At 37.6% G+C, this 19,582-nt stretch overlaps 5 protein-coding genes across 8 annotated transcripts; 3 read left to right on the plus strand and 2 right to left on the minus strand.

Moving 5' to 3' along the window:
- The first annotated feature begins 1,122 nt into the window (after positions 1-1,122).
- LOC104762658 (protein HEAT INTOLERANT 4-like) lies at positions 1,123-4,838 on the plus strand. Its single transcript, XM_087498999.1, has 15 exons — positions 1,123-1,200; positions 1,428-2,025; positions 2,358-2,396; positions 2,497-2,550; positions 2,646-2,709; positions 2,874-2,932; positions 3,083-3,207; positions 3,324-3,383; positions 3,622-3,680; positions 3,812-3,888; positions 3,974-4,012; positions 4,080-4,142; positions 4,229-4,276; positions 4,355-4,486; positions 4,565-4,838. Exons 2-15 carry the CDS (start codon positions 1,444-1,446, stop codon positions 4,610-4,612), a joined length of 1,449 nt encoding a protein of 482 aa, XP_087355125.1. The 5' UTR covers positions 1,123-1,200; positions 1,428-1,443; the 3' UTR covers positions 4,613-4,838.
- On the minus strand, positions 4,637-5,915 carry LOC104762657 (E3 ubiquitin-protein ligase CIP8). Its single transcript, XM_010485988.3, has one exon. The coding sequence runs from the start codon at positions 5,913-5,915 to the stop codon at positions 4,899-4,901; it is 1,017 nt and encodes a 338-aa protein (XP_010484290.2). The 3' UTR covers positions 4,637-4,898.
- A 413-nt stretch (positions 5,916-6,328) lies between these two features.
- Positions 6,329-9,335, minus strand: LOC104762659 (protein CPR-5). 3 transcript variants are annotated; one of them, XM_087498997.1, is made up of 5 exons: positions 8,670-9,124; positions 8,145-8,349; positions 7,972-8,028; positions 7,830-7,865; positions 6,329-7,747 (listed from the first exon to the last, which is right to left on the minus strand). In XM_087498997.1, the coding sequence occupies exons 3-5, from the start codon at positions 7,972-7,974 to the stop codon at positions 6,518-6,520; spliced, it is 1,269 nt and encodes a 422-aa protein (XP_087355123.1). In that variant the 5' UTR covers positions 7,975-8,028; positions 8,145-8,349; positions 8,670-9,124; the 3' UTR covers positions 6,329-6,517. The 3 variants fall into 3 exon arrangements, with proteins under 3 accessions (XP_087355123.1, XP_087355124.1, XP_010484292.2); XM_087498998.1 differs by having other exon boundaries at positions 8,145-8,409; positions 8,670-8,986; XM_010485990.2 differs by lacking the exon at positions 8,145-8,349 and having other exon boundaries at positions 8,670-9,335.
- A 324-nt stretch (positions 9,336-9,659) lies between these two features.
- On the plus strand, positions 9,660-14,496 carry LOC104762660 (protein ACTIVITY OF BC1 COMPLEX KINASE 8, chloroplastic-like). Of its 2 annotated transcripts, none has more exons than XM_087499000.1 (20): positions 9,660-10,342; positions 10,415-10,550; positions 10,636-10,802; positions 10,903-11,023; positions 11,116-11,216; positions 11,349-11,447; positions 11,598-11,708; positions 11,796-11,875; positions 11,978-12,047; positions 12,154-12,227; positions 12,371-12,440; positions 12,554-12,642; positions 12,774-12,985; positions 13,090-13,150; positions 13,221-13,275; positions 13,364-13,462; positions 13,562-13,651; positions 13,744-13,803; positions 13,894-14,017; positions 14,126-14,496. In XM_087499000.1, the coding sequence occupies exons 1-19, from the start codon at positions 9,860-9,862 to the stop codon at positions 14,008-14,010; spliced, it is 2,295 nt and encodes a 764-aa protein (XP_087355126.1). In that variant the 5' UTR covers positions 9,660-9,859; the 3' UTR covers positions 14,011-14,017; positions 14,126-14,496. The 2 variants fall into 2 exon arrangements, with proteins under 2 accessions (XP_087355126.1, XP_087355127.1); XM_087499001.1 differs by having other exon boundaries at positions 9,698-10,342; positions 13,894-14,021.
- A 206-nt stretch (positions 14,497-14,702) lies between these two features.
- Positions 14,703-17,933, plus strand: LOC104762661 (cyclin-dependent kinase C-2). Its single transcript, XM_087499002.1, has 12 exons — positions 14,703-14,999; positions 15,306-15,387; positions 15,480-15,570; positions 15,677-15,706; positions 15,827-15,936; positions 16,028-16,100; positions 16,185-16,305; positions 16,395-16,512; positions 16,612-16,751; positions 16,847-16,904; positions 17,016-17,086; positions 17,212-17,933. The coding sequence occupies exons 1-12, from the start codon at positions 14,887-14,889 to the stop codon at positions 17,744-17,746; spliced, it is 1,542 nt and encodes a 513-aa protein (XP_087355128.1). The 5' UTR covers positions 14,703-14,886; the 3' UTR covers positions 17,747-17,933.
- The last annotated feature ends 1,649 nt before the right edge of the window (positions 17,934-19,582 follow it).

The following is a 19,582-nucleotide window of genomic DNA, read 5'->3' on the forward strand; positions in this document are numbered from 1 at the left end:
ACAAGTTTATTTTGCACAAACCACTGCTCTATCCAGTGGCGGAGCCAGAAAATTTATTCACCAGGGTCATAATTTTCTTTAAAAAAAAAAACATAAATTTAACTTATTTTTTTTAGACTCCCGATAGTGTTAATGTGTTATAAAAAAAAAACTACGATAGTGTATAAAAAAAACAAATTAGATATTAAATATTTAGGTTAATTTATAGGAATGAGCTTAACAATGTAAATATATCTACAAAGAGTGTTATTGGGCTTAATATTGTTCATAAGGCTTAACTACATTATAGTTTCACATGGGTCAATAATCTTGTTGGACTAATTTTTACCTGGGTCAATTATCTTATTAGGTAAAGATCAATTTTTTATTTACACCAAAATTCAACTGGCTCCGCCACTGGCTCTATCATCGCATAATTTCGTAAGATAACTTGACACGATCTTTGTCGAATCAGATGAGAGTGTGAACGAACAAATTAATACTCTCGTTAAATGGCAGCTTCAACCTGTTTGGGCCTAATTTCTAAGGTCCATTAAGGGTTTGTAATGGCAAATTCTTGGCCCATTAATAGCGTGTCAGATGAAAAAAATTAAATACATCACAGTTGTTCAATCAATAACTGTGACGTGACGACGACATCCGCCAGTAACCTTTTATTCTCCGGTGATACTCATTATTTCCCGGTTTTGGAGATTGTCTTTGTATTCATTATTCATTTTTTTTTTTTTTTTGGGTGGAATTGTATTCATTATTCATTACAAGTGAGCTAATTTATTAATGGTGTAAATTAGAAAATTTATTTACACACAAATATGAGCTGGATGGCGTTAATGAATGAATTGTTATGAATTTCCCATTTATTCAAAATACAAAACAGCTTTTCTTGCTGTAATTTCCGTATTCATCATACACAAGAACCGATAAGATCTGGCCGTCCGATGAAAGACACGTCAGCTATATGCACACGTCATAATGTTGACGTTGATTCACATAATTACGATTTTAGCCTTTTAGTAAGCCCCGCGCTAATTGTTTCCTTTTTTTTTTTTTTTTCTCTCGCAAAAAAGGAAAAAAAAAAAAGAAAAAGAAAATAAAATAACAAACTCTTTTAATACCTTCTTCAGTAGTAGGGGTGTGTGGGGGTGGGGACGTTAAAATCACGCAAGAAAGTACGACAGAAAAAGGAAGGGAGAGAGAAAGGTACACTCCCACAAACAACCTCTTCGTCTTCTTCCTCTTTTCTTTGATTTTTCGAAAATCCCCGATCCTAACCGCCATTAAACCCTAGCTTGCTTTTTTTTTTTTTTTTTTTTTTTTTTTTTTTTCTCTATTTCTCTCTTCTTCTTGCGAAAGCTAAAGATTCACATTCGCCTCTTCGCGCTGATATCTTTGTTTTTTTTTTTTTTTGGATTTTGTTTTGGTTTTAGTTAGTTACACTCGAGAATGAAGAAGGGAGCGAAGAAGAAAGCAGGTTCGCGAGGAGGCCGTAAAGCTGGTTCTACTTCATCGGCGAGTAAGAACGTTGATGCGGTGGTAGATACCTCGACGCAGGAGACTCAGCCTACTCAGGAGGAGGCAGAGGAAACGGAAGCTAAGGTGGAATCTCCGCAGCCTGAGAAGGAGGGAGATAACAAAGAAGAGGCGAAAGAAAATCAGGAGGAAGAAGCGGCGAAGGTTGAATCTGAGCCTGCGGAGGAGGGAGATAACGAAGAAGAAGAGGCGAAAGAGGATCAGCAGGAGGAAGCGCCGAAGGTTGAATCTAAGCCTGCGGTGGAGGGAGATAACGAAGAAGAAGCGAAAGAGGATCAGGATGAGGAGATAGAAGAAGCCAAACCTGATTCCGCTACGCAAAAGGAGAAGGCGAAAGGTGCTTCTTCTTCCCAACCGCCGCCGCTTCGTCGTGGTAAGCGTAAGAGAGGCTCAAAGACGGAGCCGGAGAAGAAAACGACTCCGAGAGCCAAGCGAGCCAAAGCAACCAAGGCGCAAGAAGATGAGCCTGAGTACTTCATGGAGAAGCGTAATCTGGTATGCTATTTCCTTTAGAGACTCATCCTCTGGTTTTGATTTACTGTTTTTCACGTATTTGGCTTTAAGATTTTTGAGTTTGATATGATGAGAAACGTTAAAGGGTTTGTGTCTCTGGTTTAACGATTAAGATTTAAGAAGATAGATCTGAGATGTTTTCTTACTCTTTGTTGTATAGAAGACGCATACAGTATGTGGTTGTGGTAGAATGTTGTAGTGTCACTCATTTGATCTAAATTTTCCAGAAGATAGGTGTGATGTTACCTTGTTTTTGGTTTTTTCCCATACCTCTGGCTCTGATTTATTACTTTCATGTTTGTTGTGTATTACAGGAGGATTTGTGGAAGGCTGCATTCCCAGTAGGAACAGAGGTATTTGGTTTCAAGAAGTTTGGCAGCAACATTGCCCTTTGGAGCTTTTTTCATCTTCAGGATTAAACTTTTGTTTTTGTGGCTTATGCTTTGTATACAGTGGGACCAGCTGGAGTCACTATATGAATTCAACTGGGATTTTACAAATCTTGAAGTAAGTGGCTTCTATCATACTGTTTCATCGCCCATTGTTAATAAGTTACGGTTCATTTAGTATCTTTAAGTGGTACTCTTTGCTTTGTATGACAGGAAGCTCTAGAGGAAGGTGGAAAGCTCTATGGGAAGAAAGTCTATGTTTTTGGCTGCACTGAGTGTAACTTATTTCTTTTCCTCCTTACACTGATTAAATTGGCACTACTTGTTTCTGTTTATTAGATTAGGCTGACAGTTTCGACTGATTTTGCTTGAAAATCCATCTGGTACTGCAACGTGCATCTCTCTCTTCCCCTTTTGATTTCCTCTATCTTATCATTGCAGCTCAATCTCTCCCTTACAAAGATGAAACCAAGGATGTCCTTGTTCCTTCTGTCGTTTGTGTAAGCTTTGGTTTTGATTTTATATCATGTCTCTGGTGTTTGAAAAATATTCTCGGCATTGTGATTTGGTTTATTTAGGTTCCTTGGGAAACCAAGATCATATTGTTTATCTATACCTGATGATTCATTTTGTTTCTTATCTATTTACAGATTGAATCATCTATCCCCCCTTCTGATCAGATAGGAGTTGCATCGGTTCAAGGGGAGGTTGGGGAAATCATTCCAATGAAAAATATGAAAATGGCTTGGGTTCCGTACATCCCACTTGAAAAAAGGTATATAGACATCCTGAGTTCCACCTATAATTATCTGCACATTTGTGTGTTACTACTCTTACTTATGATGTTTATGAGAGCTGTTGCTAATATCATCTGCTTTTGTTCTTCTGCAGGGATAGACAAGTTGATAGAATGAACTTTCAAATTTACATCTTGGGGTGTACTCAGAGAAGGTAAATATTATGTGGTATCCTTTTCTCTCAATGTCTTGTTACCATGAAAGTTATAGAAGACGTGATTTGTTCATTTGAATAAGTAAGAATTACATTACGTATGGTTTTGAAGCAGATAGCTTTATCAGAAAGTGTTATGCAACACTTTCCATTCTTCGCTTATTTTCATATTCACATTCAGCAACTTAGAGTGCTTACCTCGGTGTATTCAGTCTAGCTTTGTATATATCCTTTGCAGGTCTGCTCTCAAACATTTGAAGGATGATCGTGTTAAAAAATTCAACTACTGCCTTCCTTGTGAGCTTATATTTTGATGCTTAGCTGGTTATTTTTGGTGATAGATTCTCAGTACCATGGCTTCATTTGCTTGAAAAATGTTTCCCTTAGACATCAAACTCTAAATATTACTGTTTTAATTTGATTTGCAGACATCGACAACCCATATAAGGTAGATGAATCTGAGCAAAGCACTGTGGTTCAAATAATGTTCCCTTCTGAGCCACCAGTAAGTTATTCTTCTCTTCCCTAATGGTTCAACAATAGAATTTGTTAGTTTCATATTGAATCAAACTTACTTCTCTTTTGTGCAGGTTGCATGCGAATATGACTGGGTGAAAAGCGAAATTGAGGTGCAGTATCTGACTTTTCCAATACTACAACTTACTTGAATTACTTCCTCATCTCAGTTTATTTTAGGAATTCACCGACAATCTGATTAAGGAGGAGACATTACTCCCGGAACAAAAAGATGAGTTCGAGGTAAGCAAGCTAGAGCTGGATCTGATTTGACAAATTGATTTGAGGGTTTTCTTTAAAATCACTCACCCATATATTTCATTATTCAGGAATTTGTCAAAGTGGAAAGTGACAAAGCTAAGACAGCTTATGAAGAGGTATTATGTTCCATACCTTCTGCAACAGAGCCGCACATGTAAATATATATACTTAACAATTAATTCTACAATTGGCAGGCACAACAAGCGCGAGAGAATGCAAAGAAAGGACTGAGCGCAGAGACCAAAAAAGCCTATCAAGAAATGAAGTTGTACAAGTTTTATCCATTGCCTTCACCAGACACACCGGCCGCTGCAGGAATTGAGAAGGTACACAGATACAACTTTTGTTGTCAATGAAACTTTGAATATTAGCCAAAATCTGACATGTTTAACGTCTTTGTACAGTCCCCACTCATAAACAGGTACTTCGGGAAGGCTCACGAAGTCCTATAATCATTTCTCTAAAACCCAGGAAGCTTTTTGTTTCGGCAAACATTATGAACAACTGAAAATCAAAGAAACCACTTTGGGATGGTTTAGGCCAAAGATACAACAACACACTGATACAATGTCTTTTAGAGCCGGATTTTTTTTTTGTTTCTCTGTTTTCTCAATCTTTTTGACGCAACCAACCAAACAGTGTTTGAGACAGACTAAGCAAATAAGTTTTTAATCTAAAGAGAAAGAGTAACAACATAAGGAACGGGACAACAAATAGAGAGTAGACCTTCCTCCACATTTAGAGACGAGAAGCTGAAGAAGAAGAAGCAGTAGCAGAATCAGTCAAGGTAGTAGAGGTTCTTTTCTTCCTCTCTTCCTCATACTCAGCATCATCAGTTTCAAGCTGGAATCTACAGACAGGACAAGAGTTCCTTGTTCCTAACCATGGCACAATACAATCTCCGTGGTAACAATGCCCACATGGTAGCTTCTTACCAGTTTCTCCCATCACCATTCCATCTTTACACACAGCACAAACCATGACCATCTCTCCTTCGGAAGAACTAACCTCGAAAGTATCCAACGCTTCTATGGCCGATTTAGCAGCCGGTGGTGCGCCTCTCCTTCCACCACCGTCGCCTTCTGCTAAGTTCTGAAGCAAAGCTTCGTATCCCGCTGCATCGTCGATGTAATCAGCCGGATTACCTGTATATCGATCTGATTCCATACGGAACTCAATGGAATTGTCTTCAATTCCCATTAAAATCTCAGCCCAATCGAGAATTCTGTTTCGACCGGTTCTCGATCGCGTAGTCGTGAGAGGGAAACGATTTCTCCTCCTCAGATCATCTTCTTCCTCTTCGTCTTCTTCTTCTTCTTCTTCTTCTTCTTCTTCTTCTCCTTCTTCGTTGACGGTTAGATTCTCTTCCTCCTCTTGTTCATCTTCATCTTCGTCCTCGTCATCGTCGATTTCGTTACCACGATTGAGCTCCAATCTGAAGAAATCATCATCGTAAGATAAAACATCAAGGTGTGGTGGTGGAGAGCGCTGCGAAGGCGCGTGGGCTAACAAGCGGAGCATCTGGAGGAAATGCGAGCCAATACTCGAGTCTTCTACAGTCAGATCTGGGGAAAGTGGCTGCGGTGGCAGTGGCGCCGGCGATGTGTACGCTGGTTGAATTGACTCGACGAAACCTTTGTTACATTCGCAGCACACGACCAAGTCATCTAAGGTTTCGACGAGGACGCGTTTGTTGCAGTGATAGCACCAGTACGAAGCCGTGTCATCCGGGGAAGACGACGGAGCATCGGACATCGTGTTATTCCCGTCGGGTTATCGGGCTTTCGGGTCCGGATTCGGATCCGATAAGCCGATGAAGTGGATTGGAGAAAACAAAATAAAATAAAAGAGGTCTCTCTGTATATTATCTAATTCTCACAAAGACATCATACTCATTACCCACTTGACCCACCCACAATATTATAATCTTTTTTTTTATATATTTCATCACATCATAATACTTACAATTTAATCAGACTGTACAATTGCTGTCAAAAACTAACTGATCATATCCAATTCGATATCCAAATTACCTGGCTTTGAATACTCTAAAAGGTAAGTGTTTAAGACCAAAAGAATCTTAGTTTAGACTAATGCGGCCTACTAATCCTCTATGTCCTTATCATACAGAAAGAAAACATGATTTTATTTCTTTTGACAAGAGAGTGTACATTCAAATAATAGCTCAAATATATAACTTTGTAACAAACCCAGCCATACAACTGTTTTCAACAGGACCCCATATAAATAAAAGACAAACATAAAACCCCCAAAAAAAAAAGAAAAGATGAAACAACCCAAAAATCCGAAATGGTTACAATAAGTTACAATACAAAAGGAGACTTGTTGACTCTGTCTCAAACCTTGGAATCAGAAGCTGACCCACCAAAAAAGTTATCCATAGCCAGGTCTCTCCATTCACCAAAGGTCGCAAATGGCAAAAGACCAGTGATGGCTGGAAGAACAAATATAAACACCACATACAAGACACTGCGCCTCGCCCCATATGGAAACAGTGTTTTAAAACGGCTCGACTTGGTCACTTGAGTCACGTTTATTATAGGTCCGTACATTAGACCATACAAAGTCAATGTGAAGACATTTGCAAACAAGTGGAAGAGGCAAAACACTTCCCAAAACATTAGCCAGAGTTTGCCGTCACCACCCAATGTGTCCACACAAACCTTTACCGGTAGACCGCAAAAAACACCAAGGACAATAACGATAAACGAAATCGGCATTGCTTGCGTCCTACCTGATGACCGCTGCATTATGAAGTATGCGAGGACCAAGAGCATTATCAAACCGAAAACGAACTGCACCCAAACTCGAATCCGGCAGATCATGGTGTTGAACTCTGAGTTTAACGTTGAAACATGTTTAGGAACCCACCACGTCGAACTTGTCTCCTCGGATGGCTCGCATGCTGCGGTAGCGTCTTCGATTCTCTTTAGTGAAAAATTGTAAGCCCCAGTTAACATAGAAACCGACATGCTGAAGACACTTACACCGAGCCAATCCATGACTCTTCTGACCATCTCTGCTTTTCTTGTTTCTTCTAATTCGGTTTTGAATTTCTCTTTCTTGAATGCAGCTTTCGAAACATCCATCTCTAGCTGCGATTTCTGCAGATTGTTTGATTCGTGCTTTAATCCTAGACCCACCTCTTTATAGGTTAGTCCTATCATCTTAAGACTAATCGCTTCTCTCTGTAGGTCGTTTGCTTCTTGTTGTTTCTCCGCTATAAACCTTAACATTGCAGTATAAGGCATTTCTGAACTTGAAGGAGGGAGACAAGAAAGTTGTCGAGACGCTTCGTGCAGGACAAGCTCATTCATCGAAGTGGTTGCTATTGCACTGCCTTGTATCACTTCATAGGCAGACGTAGAAGATGAAGTTTCCTTTGCAGATAGCTCGGTGTCTGAGTATTCGTCTATAATAGAACAGTCTAAATTACATCTCCCAACATCATCATTGTTTAACTGACGCGGATTTGCAGATTCATTTGTCACTTTAAGAATCCTTAGTGTATGGTTGAATGATTTCTCAAAGGTGGTCGCAAAGGAACCAAGCTTATAACCATAAACCTGTAATCACATCATTATGAATTACAAAGTCTAAAAAAATTCAAGAATGCGAAAAAATAGGGGGGAGGGGTGTTTATCTTACACTGGCTACTGTTTCTGTGGCAGCTCTAGCAGAGATCTGCAGAGCATAATCAATGAAATTCGTAGATCACTACCAAAATGAGGATTGAATAGAAAGCGAGAAGAAATCATTTGAAAATCCATAGTTAGTAGTAGTTAGTTACCATAGCAAGATCATCAACAAAAACATTCTGACCCGCGGCATTCTTTCTTTGAAGAACCTAGAGAACAAGAAAACAGTAAAAACTACAGAACAATGCAAGTCAATGACTTTTGTGGCTAAAGTAGCTAACCAGCAATATAAAAGACATGTTGAAAAATTTGGTGAGATCACAACCAGAGCTACATATTCTTGTAGAAAGGCTCAAGCTTTAAGACAAGACAATATGACTGTGCCACAGTAGATTCAAGTAATTGCTACATTTGAAGCTTGATTATAAACCCTCAAGAAGAACTTCAGATTTTTGAGGAGAAGATCGATCCTATCTTCGATTCAGGGTGTGAATTCAATTCAAGTAATACAGATTCAAATCCTGTTGTCTCTGAATTCAGATTTGAACAGAAGATCCTCTCATCAGTTTCCAGTTTTGAATCAACAAAACCTAAATTGAAAGACTTAGTATTTTAATAAGACTCCCTAAAGATTAAAACTTTAAAGCACATCAAAACCTAAATTTCACGCTAACATTGGTCAACTAGAGAGATATGAACAGAACGCATAAGAAAAAAATGACAAATCAAAAGCCAATTTCGTATTAAAACAGCTATCTGATGCAATAAAGAGAGAGAGAGAGAGAGAGAGAGAGAGAGAGAGAGAGAGAGAGAGAGAGAGAGAGAGAGAGAGAGAGAGAATTGAGCGAACCAGATTAGCTAAAGCCGCAAATGACATCCCCAGAGGAAACGCCAAGGCTTCAGCTTGTCGTTCACCAACGCTTCGTCGAGACATGCCTAAACGCACCGTAGGGTTTCGTAATCTATGAGCCACCCTCGAAACCCTTCGAGTAGAATTGGAATTGGAGGTAGAAGATATAGAACAAGAGGAAGAAGAAGCTGCGTCGTTGTTCATCTCTTTCTTCTTTCCCTTAAGCTTTCTCTTTTCCGAATCCGATTGCTTCGTCTTCTTCTTCTTCTTCTTCATCATCACCGTCTCATCTTTGACTTCTTCGTCCGATTTATGATTTGATTTCGAATTCGCCGGATCGGTGATGGGATTTTGGGGTTCCGGCGAAGAAGAAGAGAGGAGGAGGAGGGCTTCCATAGGCTATGAACATAAGTTTTGGGGTCAATTTTACAACTTTGACAAAAAGTACTTAACTTGCAAAGACTTTCGCCGCTTCGTGTCTTATTAGTGAAAAGTTTTCGAATTTTCCCAACTTTTTTTTTCTTGGGAATATGACTTTTGAATTTTTTAAAGTATGTGTGTTTAATTAGCTTAATATATAGATAAAAAAACTTGACCAAAAATTATAAAAAAATTGATTTATGCTGGTTTAAGGACATTAAAGTTCAATGAATTCTTCAATACAATGTATTGTTAATGTCAATTAAATAGGTAATAATATGTTTACTCTGTTCTTAGCGACGATTTGATATCTCTACCTAGACACAGAGGATAAATTATTATTACACACACAAGGACACAAGTTCACTGTTCAATGATAGGGATCGGTTCAGCACATGTATTACCGAACCAAATCAGTTTGGTAATGAAATAAAAATGAACAATGTAAAAAAAAAAGTAAAAAAAAAAACCGTGTGGCTCCGATAAATAACACGATGACGTGTCTTAACACAACCAATCAGAACACACAAACATCTTCTTGACTCATCTCATCTCATGACACGTGTCCTTTTCATATCCACCCCTTTTTTAATTATTATTATTTTTTCTCTTCCCTGTCTCTGCTGCTTCATTCTGAACCTCGAATCCTTCCTCTCTCACTGCGAAGTGCCAACAAGTCTTCTTCATCATCATCAAAAATCTCTTCTTTTCGTCCACGGAATGTTAAATTAGGGTTTTTGATTCGAGATCTCTTCCGAAACTTATCAACAATGGCGACTTCTTCTTCTTCATCATCGTCGTCTCTGCTTCTACCGAACATCAATTTCAACTCAAGACACTCATCATCTACAACAATCACTCGTTCCGTTTCATTCCCTGGGATTTTCTTATCAAGAAACCGGTTAAGCTACAGAAACCTTCAGTTTCGTACGAGATTGATCAGAGCTTCTAAAAAAGACGATACCGTCGCGGTTGAAGATCGTCGTGGTGAGAATGCAGTGATCAACGGCGATTATAACGGGAGTGCTCGTTTAAACGGTAACGGCTCAGCGAGGAAATCTGTCAACGGTGATAGTAACGGAAGCGCTCGTTTAAACGGTTACGGTAGTTTGGTGAAGTATGTGAACGGAAGCGTAACGGTGGAAACGGAGGAAGTCTCGAAGAAGAGAAAAGAGGATGTGAGGAAGAAGAGAGTTGAAGATATTGGTCAAGAGGATGCTTGGTTTAAGAATACTCCACAGAAACAAGTTGAGGTATGTTAATTACACATTAAAGTTGTATTCTTTTTTAATTTTTGTATAAATTCTGTTAATTTTTGTTTTCAGGTTTCTGTAGCACCTGGTGGACGATGGAACAGGTTCAAGACTTACTCAACTATACAAAGAACATTGGAGATTTGGGGATTTGTTGTACAATTTATTTTCAGGACTTGGTTAAGCAATCAGAAGTTCTCCTACAAAGGTTGTTACATTGTTTTTGTTTTGCTTACATTTAGGACCATTTTCTCATTTGTCTTAATTCTTTGAAAAAAAATTATGTATATTAGGGGGAATGACTGAGGAGAAGAAGGTTTTAAGAAGGAAGGTTTTGGCTAAGTGGTTGAAAGAAAGCATTTTGAGATTAGGTCCTACGTTTATTAAAATTGGCCAACAGTTTTCTACTAGAGTTGATATTCTTCCTCAAGAGTATGTTGATCAATTGTCAGAACTTCAGGTTTGGTTTCTTCTTCTTGTTCAATATGAATGGTACTTGTGGCTTTGTGAGGTATCTTCTTTGTAGCATTTTTTAAAAGTTTTAATCTTATGCTTTGTAGGATCAAGTTCCTCCTTTCCCTTCTGCTACTGCTTTGTCCATTGTTGAAGAGGAGCTTGGAGGATCTGTTGAGGACATTTTCGACCGTTTTGATTATGAACCTATTGCTGCAGCTAGTCTTGGTAACGTCTTTGTGATAATCTTCTCATACAAATTGCAATAAAATGATGATAATAATAATGGGTTTTGACTTTTTGATTCTAAATCAATACAGGCCAAGTTCACCGTGCAAGACTTAAGGGTCAAGAAGTTGTCCTTAAAGTACAGAGACCCGGTCTGAAGGATCTCTTTGATATTGACCTTAAAAACTTGAGGGTTAGTGCGTCTCTACCATAGTTAATATAAAGCTGTTCCATGTTGCAACTGTCCTTGTCTCATGATTTGCTTATGCGCTCTTCTAAAGTTGTTTTATGATGATCTGCTGAGATTTGTTATGCTTATATATAGGTGATTGCTGAGTATCTTCAAAAGGTGGACCCAAAATCAGATGGTGCAAAGAGAGATTGGGTTGCAATCTATGATGAATGTGCCAGTGTATTGTACCAGGTATGGTGATGTAGTTTAATGATTCATCGCTTCTTATGAATAAGTTTGTTTGTTTTTGTTGCTAATTGACCTTTGAGAGCAGAAGCTCAATCATATATTCCTTTCTTTTCCCCAATTCGCGTAGTAGAAACAATGTGCTATATTTTTCAGGAAATTGATTACACAAAAGAAGCAGCTAATTCGGAATTGTTTGCTAATAACTTCAAAGACTTAGAGTATGTAAAAGTTCCATCTATCTACTGGGAATATACTACACCTCAGGTAATTACTACCTATCACCATTGTTTCACCATATATGAAGCCTTGATTTGACCTCGAGTGCAATATGTAACATTCTGTTCTTTGCAGGTCCTGACAATGGAGTATGTCCCTGGGATTAAGATTAACAAGATACAAGCCTTAGATCAGTTAGGTGTTGATCGAAAAAGGTTTGTGTTTTTGTACATCTTATTCCCTGTCTTATATTGGTATTTCTCTGAAAAGCGTAAAGTAGTCTTGTTGGTGTTGATTTATAACTTGGTACAATGCAGGCTAGGGAGATATGCAGTTGAATCTTACCTGGAGCAAATCTTATCTCATGGATTCTTCCACGCCGACCCTGTAAGTCTCTATCTTTTTTTCAACACTTAGTGTTAATAATCTCTAATTTGGTGTCCAATACTAAAAAAAAACTACATTCTAATTTTGCTTATGTAACTTTCTGAAGCACCCTGGGAATATTGCGGTTGATGATGTCAATGGTGGGCGGCTGATATTTTACGACTTTGGAATGATGGGAAGGTACTACATTTATGCTATAACAGGGTTATTGTATACTATGTGAAAAACTGCTTCATCTCAATTTGGTGAAGAAGCGTGATCTCCTTTATCATATTTGTTAAACTTATGGTTCTGCACAACTTTTTTTTCATTGTTTCTTGCAGTATTAGCCCAAATATTAGAGAAGGTTTATTGGAGGCATTCTATGGTGTCTACGAGAAAGACCCAGATAAGGTATAGTCAAGTCTCTAAGGTGTTCTCACTATCAATCTTCTACCTCCATGTTCCTTTGCACGACCTGAGCTCATACGTAATTATATGTATATCAATAAACAATCTTGTGGCAGGTACTTGACGCTATGGTTCAAATGGGTGTGCTTGTACCAACTGGAGATTTGACGGCAGTTAGAAGAACAGCACTATTTTTTCTCAACAGGTGATTTACTGGATCCTTGTACCCTTGTCTTGTATGATCGTGCTTCCTATTAAATCCTAGTTTCTTGTTTGGTTTCTCTAAACTATGTATGAGAGTGTGTGCATAATATCAATCAGCTGATTGTGTTACAGTTTTGAAGAGCGGCTTGCTGCACAAAGAAAGGAGAAAGAAGAATTAGCAGCAGCAGAAGAGCTAGGGTTCAAGAAGCCACTAAGCAAGGAAGAAAAGCAAGAGAAAAAGAAGCAACGGTTAGCTGCAATCGGAGAAGATTTATTAGCCATTGCAGCTGATCAACCTTTCCGGTTCCCTGCCACATTCACATTTGTTGTTAGAGCCTTTTCAGGTTTGTAATGTCATTTGAGTTTGTTTTGACCATTCATTTCATGTTTTTTTTTGTGTGTGTGTTAAAACTCAAAAAGTATACTAATGTTTACTTTCTCTCTGCAGTATTGGATGGCATCGGCAAAGGTCTTGACCCACGATTTGATATAACGGAAATTGCAAAACCGTGAGTCTGCACACACTATATTTCATATCTTCTTGTTAATCAGAAGAGTACTCAACCTATTTTTCACCAGCTATGCTTTGGAATTGCTACGGTTCCGGGAAGCTGGTGTAGAAGTTGTAGTGAAGGTAATAGCATGTCTTATCTTTTACTCCAGATATGATCTTATCGTCCATAGTTTTATATTCTCATATGCAATCATATTAACTAATGTAGGACCTGAGAAAGAGATGGGACAGGCAATCACAAGCATTCTACAATCTATTTAGACAAGCTGATAGAGTTGAAAAGCTAGCTGTAGTCATTGAACGACTTGTAAGATACAAACAGATCCACCCACTACAAAACTCCCAATCTACATGATTTTCTTTTCGTGATCTAATGAGTTTATTTTTCACCTCTATGCTTCCACAGGAGCAAGGTGATTTGAAGCTTAGGGTCCGCGCGCTAGAGTCTGAGAGAGCATTTCAACGTGTTGCAGCTGTTCAAAAAACAGTAGGAAGTGTAAGTAGAGCTTCCCCTTCTCTTCATTTTTTTTACATCTTGTACATGAAAACTCGTCAATCTGTTCTTTAACCCAATGTGTTTCCCTACAGGCTGTTGCTGCAGGAAGCTTAGTCAACCTCGCAACAATTTTGTATCTGAATTCTTTAAAAGTAAGTTGTCACTCATCAAATCCAATCCCTCTTGTTCTTTTTGTCACATATCTCATTGCCACAAATGTTCTTGTTTCTTTCTGTTCTCAGACACCTGCTACTCTAGCATATACAGTATGTGCTTTCTTCAGCCTCCAAGTTTTAATTGGAATCATTAAGGTTAAGAAGTTCGATCAACGCGAAAAACTGATCACTGGAACAGCTTAAGAACTTGGTTGGTATATTCTGATTTTCTCATCTCTTCTTATTGTTACATTATATCATACTCAAATTCTCAACCCTTTTTTTTTTTTTTTTTTTTATCTTGGCTTAATTCGTACAGATGTAGTAAAGCTTCTTCAAATCTCCATAAACCAACCCTTTTGTGCATAGAAGCAAAAGATTTCTCCTATAAGCTTTTCACAGGAGTGGTAACAATTTCTCAAGTCTGCAAATAAAAAATATTATGGAAGCTTAAGAGGATAAAAAATATTATGGAAGCTTAAGAGGCAAGAGAGGGTCAAACTAGTCAAGGACCAGTCTCTCATCTCTTTCTTCTGAAAATTTGATTATAAATTTTTTGGAGAGGAGACGCTGCTATTATTTATCAACAGAGTGGTTTTCTTGAACCACACATGTAATGTGTATAGAGAATTTAGAAATTAGGAACTCTTTTTCGTAAAAATATATATACTGCTTGACTTGTGTTCTCAATGTACTCATCATATCTCTCTGTTTCAGTAATATCGTTACACTACTACTATTTCAAATTAATAAAGTTTACTAAATAGAAATCAGTTACATAATAAACACAGGAGAAGAGAACCAAACATAAAAAGTCTAAACCAGATTATACCCGGTTTGATTTGAGTTCATTGAAGAACCGGTTTAAACCAGAGATTTATTCCGGATATAATAAAGAAGCTTAGGTTTTTTTTGTTTTTTTTCTTCCGCGAAGCCGACACACATACACACCACCGTAAAGGGGCTAAAACCTTAAAGTAGCCGGAGACAAAGGCCAAGAGCGAAGCTAACATTGTCTGAGTAATTTCGTTGAGAGAGTTTTGAGATTTCTATAGGAGAAGTAACGAGCGAATAATAATAATGGCGGGTGCGGCTTTTGGGCAGTTGAATCTTGAAGAGCCACCTCCGATTTGGGGATCTCGTAGTGTCGATTGCTTCGAGAAGCTAGAACAGATTGGTGAAGGAACTTACGGGTATGCGTCCCTCGATTCTTGTCTCTTTCTTTATCTGGGTTTTGTTCCTTTATTCGAATTGATTTGGTTTCGTGCTCAAGATCTAATTTTTAAGCGATTTCGTTTGTATAATTCCATATAGGTAGGTGTTGATACCTGTATTGTTAACCTTGCCTCTATCTCTATAGGCTTGATTTTGTTGATTGAGTGAATTGGGAATCCTCAGTTTCTTAAGATTTGTATGCTTGATATAGTAGTTAAGTGCGTCTGTTGCTCTGCCTATATGAGTTGGGGTTTAGATTTATATATTTGGCTTTGGTCTTGCAGTCAAGTTTACATGGCTAAAGAAATCAAAACTGGTGAAATCGTGGCTCTTAAAAAGATCCGTATGGACAATGAAAGAGAAGGGGTAAGCTATATGTGACTATTAGCTTAGAGAAGTTGCAAACTTTGTGAGTCCATGAGGACTACTTATGTTTTCTTATCACTGTTTGCGTGAAGTTTCCGATAACAGCTATCCGGGAGATTAAAATTCTGAAGAAGCTACATCATGAAAATGTCATCCATTTGAAAGAGATTGTGACTTCTCCAGGTAATAAGCAACCCTTATCTTTTCTTGTAATTGCTTTATAAATTCTGCTAAAAGATGCGTTAAGTTTGATATGTACAGTTTTGTGATTTTTTTTTGTCTTTAAAAGGTCGAGATAGGGATGATCAAGGAAAGCCAGGTTAGTGAAACCTTTTTGAAGTTCTAAATTTGTTTTCTGTAGAACTTAGATACGGCTATGATTGATCTATTGAAACTCTTTACACTCGCCTAAAGCTTGTTGCTTTGCTTCAATTTTTAGATAATAACAAATACAAGGGTGGAATATACATGGTATTTGAGTACATGGATCATGACTTGACTGGACTTGCTGATCGTCCTGGACTGAGATTTACTGTCCCTCAGATAAAGGTATTGCATGGCTAGATACTTTGTTGTAGTAGCCTTTGCAAAAACCTTATTGTTCCGACTTTGTCTGACATTTGAACATCTGTAAAAAAAGTGTTACATGAAGCAACTGCTCACTGGGCTTCACTATTGTCATGTGAACCAAGTGCTTCACCGTGATATAAAAGGTGACTATTCCAAAAAAATTCATTGTTGAACTGTTTGGTTCTCCTGTCTTTATGAGATAGCTTACCAATAATATCTCGGTGCAGGTTCAAATCTACTTATTGACAACGAGGGAAACTTAAAGCTTGCGGATTTTGGGCTTGCTCGGTCATTTTCTCATGATCATACTGGAAACCTTACAAACCGTGTTATCACATTGTGGTATAGGTATGTATGCCTACGAACTTTGAAGTTATATACATAACAGAGAGTAAGAGTAAGTATTTCTTATATTTGCATTTTACTCTCTGCTGTAGACCCCCTGAATTGCTACTTGGTGCAACTAAATATGGACCAGCGATTGACATGTGGTCTGTTGGATGCATATTTGCTGAACTTTTGAATGGAAAACCAATCTTGACTGGGAAAACTGAGGTCAGTATTTCATCTTTTGATTATTAGCGATGTGTATTAGTACAGTGTTCTTTGATGATGTTTCCACTTAGCATTTTACTTGAATGTATGTTTTTCCAGAATGAACAATTGACTAAGATTTATGAACTTTGTGGATCACCTGATGAAAACAATTGGCCTGGAGTTTCCAAGATGCCTTGGTATAACCAGATGAAATCACCTAGGCCCTTAAAGAGACGCGTAAGAGAGATCTATAGACAGTAAGTGTAAACCACTAAGTAGTTGCGATACTTTTAGACAACAGTTACTTTAATCTAGGAGACATCTCATTTGGTCCTTTCCTCTTCTGCTATAGCTTTGATCGCCATGCCCTTGAACTACTTGAGAAAATGTTGGTGCTTGACCCATCCCAGGTACCAAAGAATTTTTAATACAGAGAACCATTGTCTGGAATATTAGCAAATTGTCGAGATCAAGAGCCTTGGTGTAGACATTTAAGTGCTTTAATCTGTCTGTTCGTACAGAGAATATCCGCAAAGGATGCTCTTGATGCTGAGTACTTTTGGACCGATCCGCTTCCGTGTGATCCAAAGAGGTAATCAAATTCTCTAAAGTTTCTTGTTATGAAACCCCATTTGGTTCATCTTACATCAGCTATTAACGATCAAGAAATTAGTAGTGACTGATTCAGCTCAAACTGAAATTGTCTTATGTCAACAGTCTACCAACATATGAATCATCACATGAGTTCCAGACAAAGAAAAAGCGGCAACAGATGCGACATAACGAGGAAGCAGCCAAGAAGCAGAAACTACAGCATCCACAGCAGCAACATTCTCGTTTACCTCCACAGCAACACGGTGTTGGTCAGTCTCATGCCGCTCCACATTGGCCTGCTGGCCCAAACCACCCTATGAACAACAACGTACCACCACCCCAATTACCTGCTGGTGGACCTGGCAGCCAGTACTATGGAAAGCCCCGTGGTGGAGCACCTGGTCCAAACAGGTACCCTCCTAGCGGAAACCAGACTGGTGGTTATAATAATCAGAGCCGTGGAGGTTACAGCAGCGGATCGTATCCTCCACAAAGTCGAGGTGCACCATATGGCGCTGGTCCTAGACCAGGTGGCTATAGTGTTGGACCGCCTAACTACCCACAAGGTGGTGGTCAGTACGGTGGATCTAGTGGCTCTGGAAGAGGTCAGAACCCTATGGGTGGTGCGAGAAACCAACATTATGGATGGCAACAGTAAAGAGAACTCAAAGAGTCTCATATGGTGCGCTCTTGGCTTGATGTCTGAAAGGAAATTGTGATTCTACTTATGAAGACTGATCCTTTGAGGAACAGTATCTATTTTCATTTGTTTTCCCGTCTTTATGGCATTCTTCCAAACATTATGTTACGTTTATGAAAAATATACAGTGATTGTTTTACGTTTAGATCATTTTGTACGAGCAAGCTTTTATATATCAGAGAACACAACAAACCATATTTCTTACAAAAGCACGTAGGACTTTATTTTAAAATTACACATAACTAGTCTTTGTCAACTTTAAAGTCAATTTCTAACTTATTGTAACTTTCCAGATAATTAGTGTTTTTTTTTCCACATGAGTTGATCGTAATAAGTAATAACAACTTCAAAGACAATTTCTAATTTATTGTATATATTTTTGTTTTCAATATCGTGAAAAGACTTTATTTTTGTTTGTTGGATACGATGATTTGGTTTTCTGAAGGGGATGAAAAGTTGTAACAATACCGAGAAAATTTAAAACTTTTTTGTATTCTCCATGCATATTCGTCATTCACATTTATGCAAAAGTTATTGAGTAATGAATAGTTGAAAACATCGCATTAGTTTTTATCAGATTCATCAAAAATTCTAACGATAGCTCGCTTAAAGACAAATGAACGATAAATTAGTTTTTAGTAACTATTATGACTATACATTTCAAAACCAATTATCTAGTGGAATGTATAGCAAAAAAAACACTAGCTTTCACGTACGGAGAAGAGTTCTTGGGCAACAAACTCATTTTTTACTAATGGAACCTCCATTATCAAGGATAATGGACTTTCAGAAGAATTTCTTTGTGTGATTTTATACCGTTCAAACCTTTTCTGAAAAAAAAAATTACATTGTAAGACTAAGACTGGTACAATTAAGAAACAATCAAAATAAGTGTTACTAAGTATCACTTACCATTCTTTGGAGACTGAAACAAATCAATAGCTGGTTAGATCCTTCTCAACTCCAGCAATGTGGCAGAAGGTTGATTCAGAACTCATTGAGATATAAGTCTATACCTTCCAAAATAGTTGGGAGCTTCTCAACAACGTCGTTGTCCATCTTCAATAGCAACATAAATTTTTTCAGTTGCCTTGAAGCAAGAATCACGATCCTCTATACAAAACAAATCAATTCAACAACGACAAAAATATCAGCCTCGGTACAACAAACTCAAACACACATCAATCAGACTCAAACTACACTAAAATAGCACTAAATCATGTTTTATAGACAAAAATAATACATACTTCACAAAATTTTCAAACATAGCACTATTTAACAAAATTTAAAAATTGAAAGATTTGGGTTATTAATTTTACATTTAGGATATAGTTTTGAGGGGTAAGATTTAGTATTTTAAAATTTTAATTTTAAATATAATGTTATTTTTGGAATTTTTGAGATATTATGCTAGATTTGGAAACAAAATATTTTTTAGTACTCCCTCTGTATTAGAATAGATGATGTTTTAGAATTTTTTTTTTTTAATCACAAAGGATGATTTTCTTTAGTGTATTTAATGCATTTTAATATTCAAAACCAAATAACTATTTATTGGTTTTACTTTTACAATACATAAATCAATGTATGCATGCAATTGAATGACAAGTGTTAGAAAAAGCATAACAAAGGAGTAGAAAACAAAATTAATTAACAATAATACATCATTTATTATTTTCAATCTTGTTGAAAATTCTAAAACATCATCCTTTGTAATATAGAGAGGGTACTATTTATAAGAATTACCCGCTATAAAATTAGATGCCCATCACATTGACAAATCTCAATAGACAT

The sequence above is a fragment of the Camelina sativa genome, chromosome 18, assembly GCF_030686135.1.
Source record: "Camelina sativa cultivar CO46 ecotype springtype chromosome 18, ASM3068613v1".
Lineage (NCBI taxonomy): Eukaryota > Viridiplantae > Streptophyta > Magnoliopsida > Brassicales > Brassicaceae > Camelina > Camelina sativa.

Coding starts and splice junctions, on each gene's coding strand:
- LOC104762658 (XM_087498999.1), top strand. CDS start 1,444: ATGAAGAAGGGAGCGAAGAAGAAAGCAGGTTCGCGAGGAGGCCGTAAA. Junction 2,026..2,357: donor TCATGGAGAAGCGTAATCTG/GTATGCTATTTC, acceptor TGTGTATTACAG/GAGGATTTGTGGAAGGCTGC. Junction 4,143..4,228: donor AACAAAAAGATGAGTTCGAG/GTAAGCAAGCTA, acceptor TTCATTATTCAG/GAATTTGTCAAAGTGGAAAG.
- LOC104762657 (XM_010485988.3), bottom strand. CDS start 5,915: ATGTCCGATGCTCCGTCGTCTTCCCCGGATGACACGGCTTCGTACTGG.
- LOC104762659 (XM_010485990.2), bottom strand. CDS start 9,065: ATGGAAGCCCTCCTCCTCCTCTCTTCTTCTTCGCCGGAACCCCAAAAT. Junction 8,029..8,669: donor TTGCGGCTTTAGCTAATCTG/GTTCGCTCAATT, acceptor CTTGTTCTCTAG/GTTCTTCAAAGAAAGAATGC. Junction 7,748..7,829: donor CCACAGAAACAGTAGCCAGT/GTAAGATAAACA, acceptor ATGTGATTACAG/GTTTATGGTTATAAGCTTGG.
- LOC104762660 (XM_087499000.1), top strand. CDS start 9,860: ATGGCGACTTCTTCTTCTTCATCATCGTCGTCTCTGCTTCTACCGAAC. Junction 11,876..11,977: donor TTAGGTGTTGATCGAAAAAG/GTTTGTGTTTTT, acceptor GGTACAATGCAG/GCTAGGGAGATATGCAGTTG. Junction 12,986..13,089: donor TGTTGTTAGAGCCTTTTCAG/GTTTGTAATGTC, acceptor TTCTCTCTGCAG/TATTGGATGGCATCGGCAAA.
- LOC104762661 (XM_087499002.1), top strand. CDS start 14,887: ATGGCGGGTGCGGCTTTTGGGCAGTTGAATCTTGAAGAGCCACCTCCG. Junction 16,101..16,184: donor GCTTCACCGTGATATAAAAG/GTGACTATTCCA, acceptor ATCTCGGTGCAG/GTTCAAATCTACTTATTGAC. Junction 16,513..16,611: donor TCTTGACTGGGAAAACTGAG/GTCAGTATTTCA, acceptor ATGTTTTTCCAG/AATGAACAATTGACTAAGAT.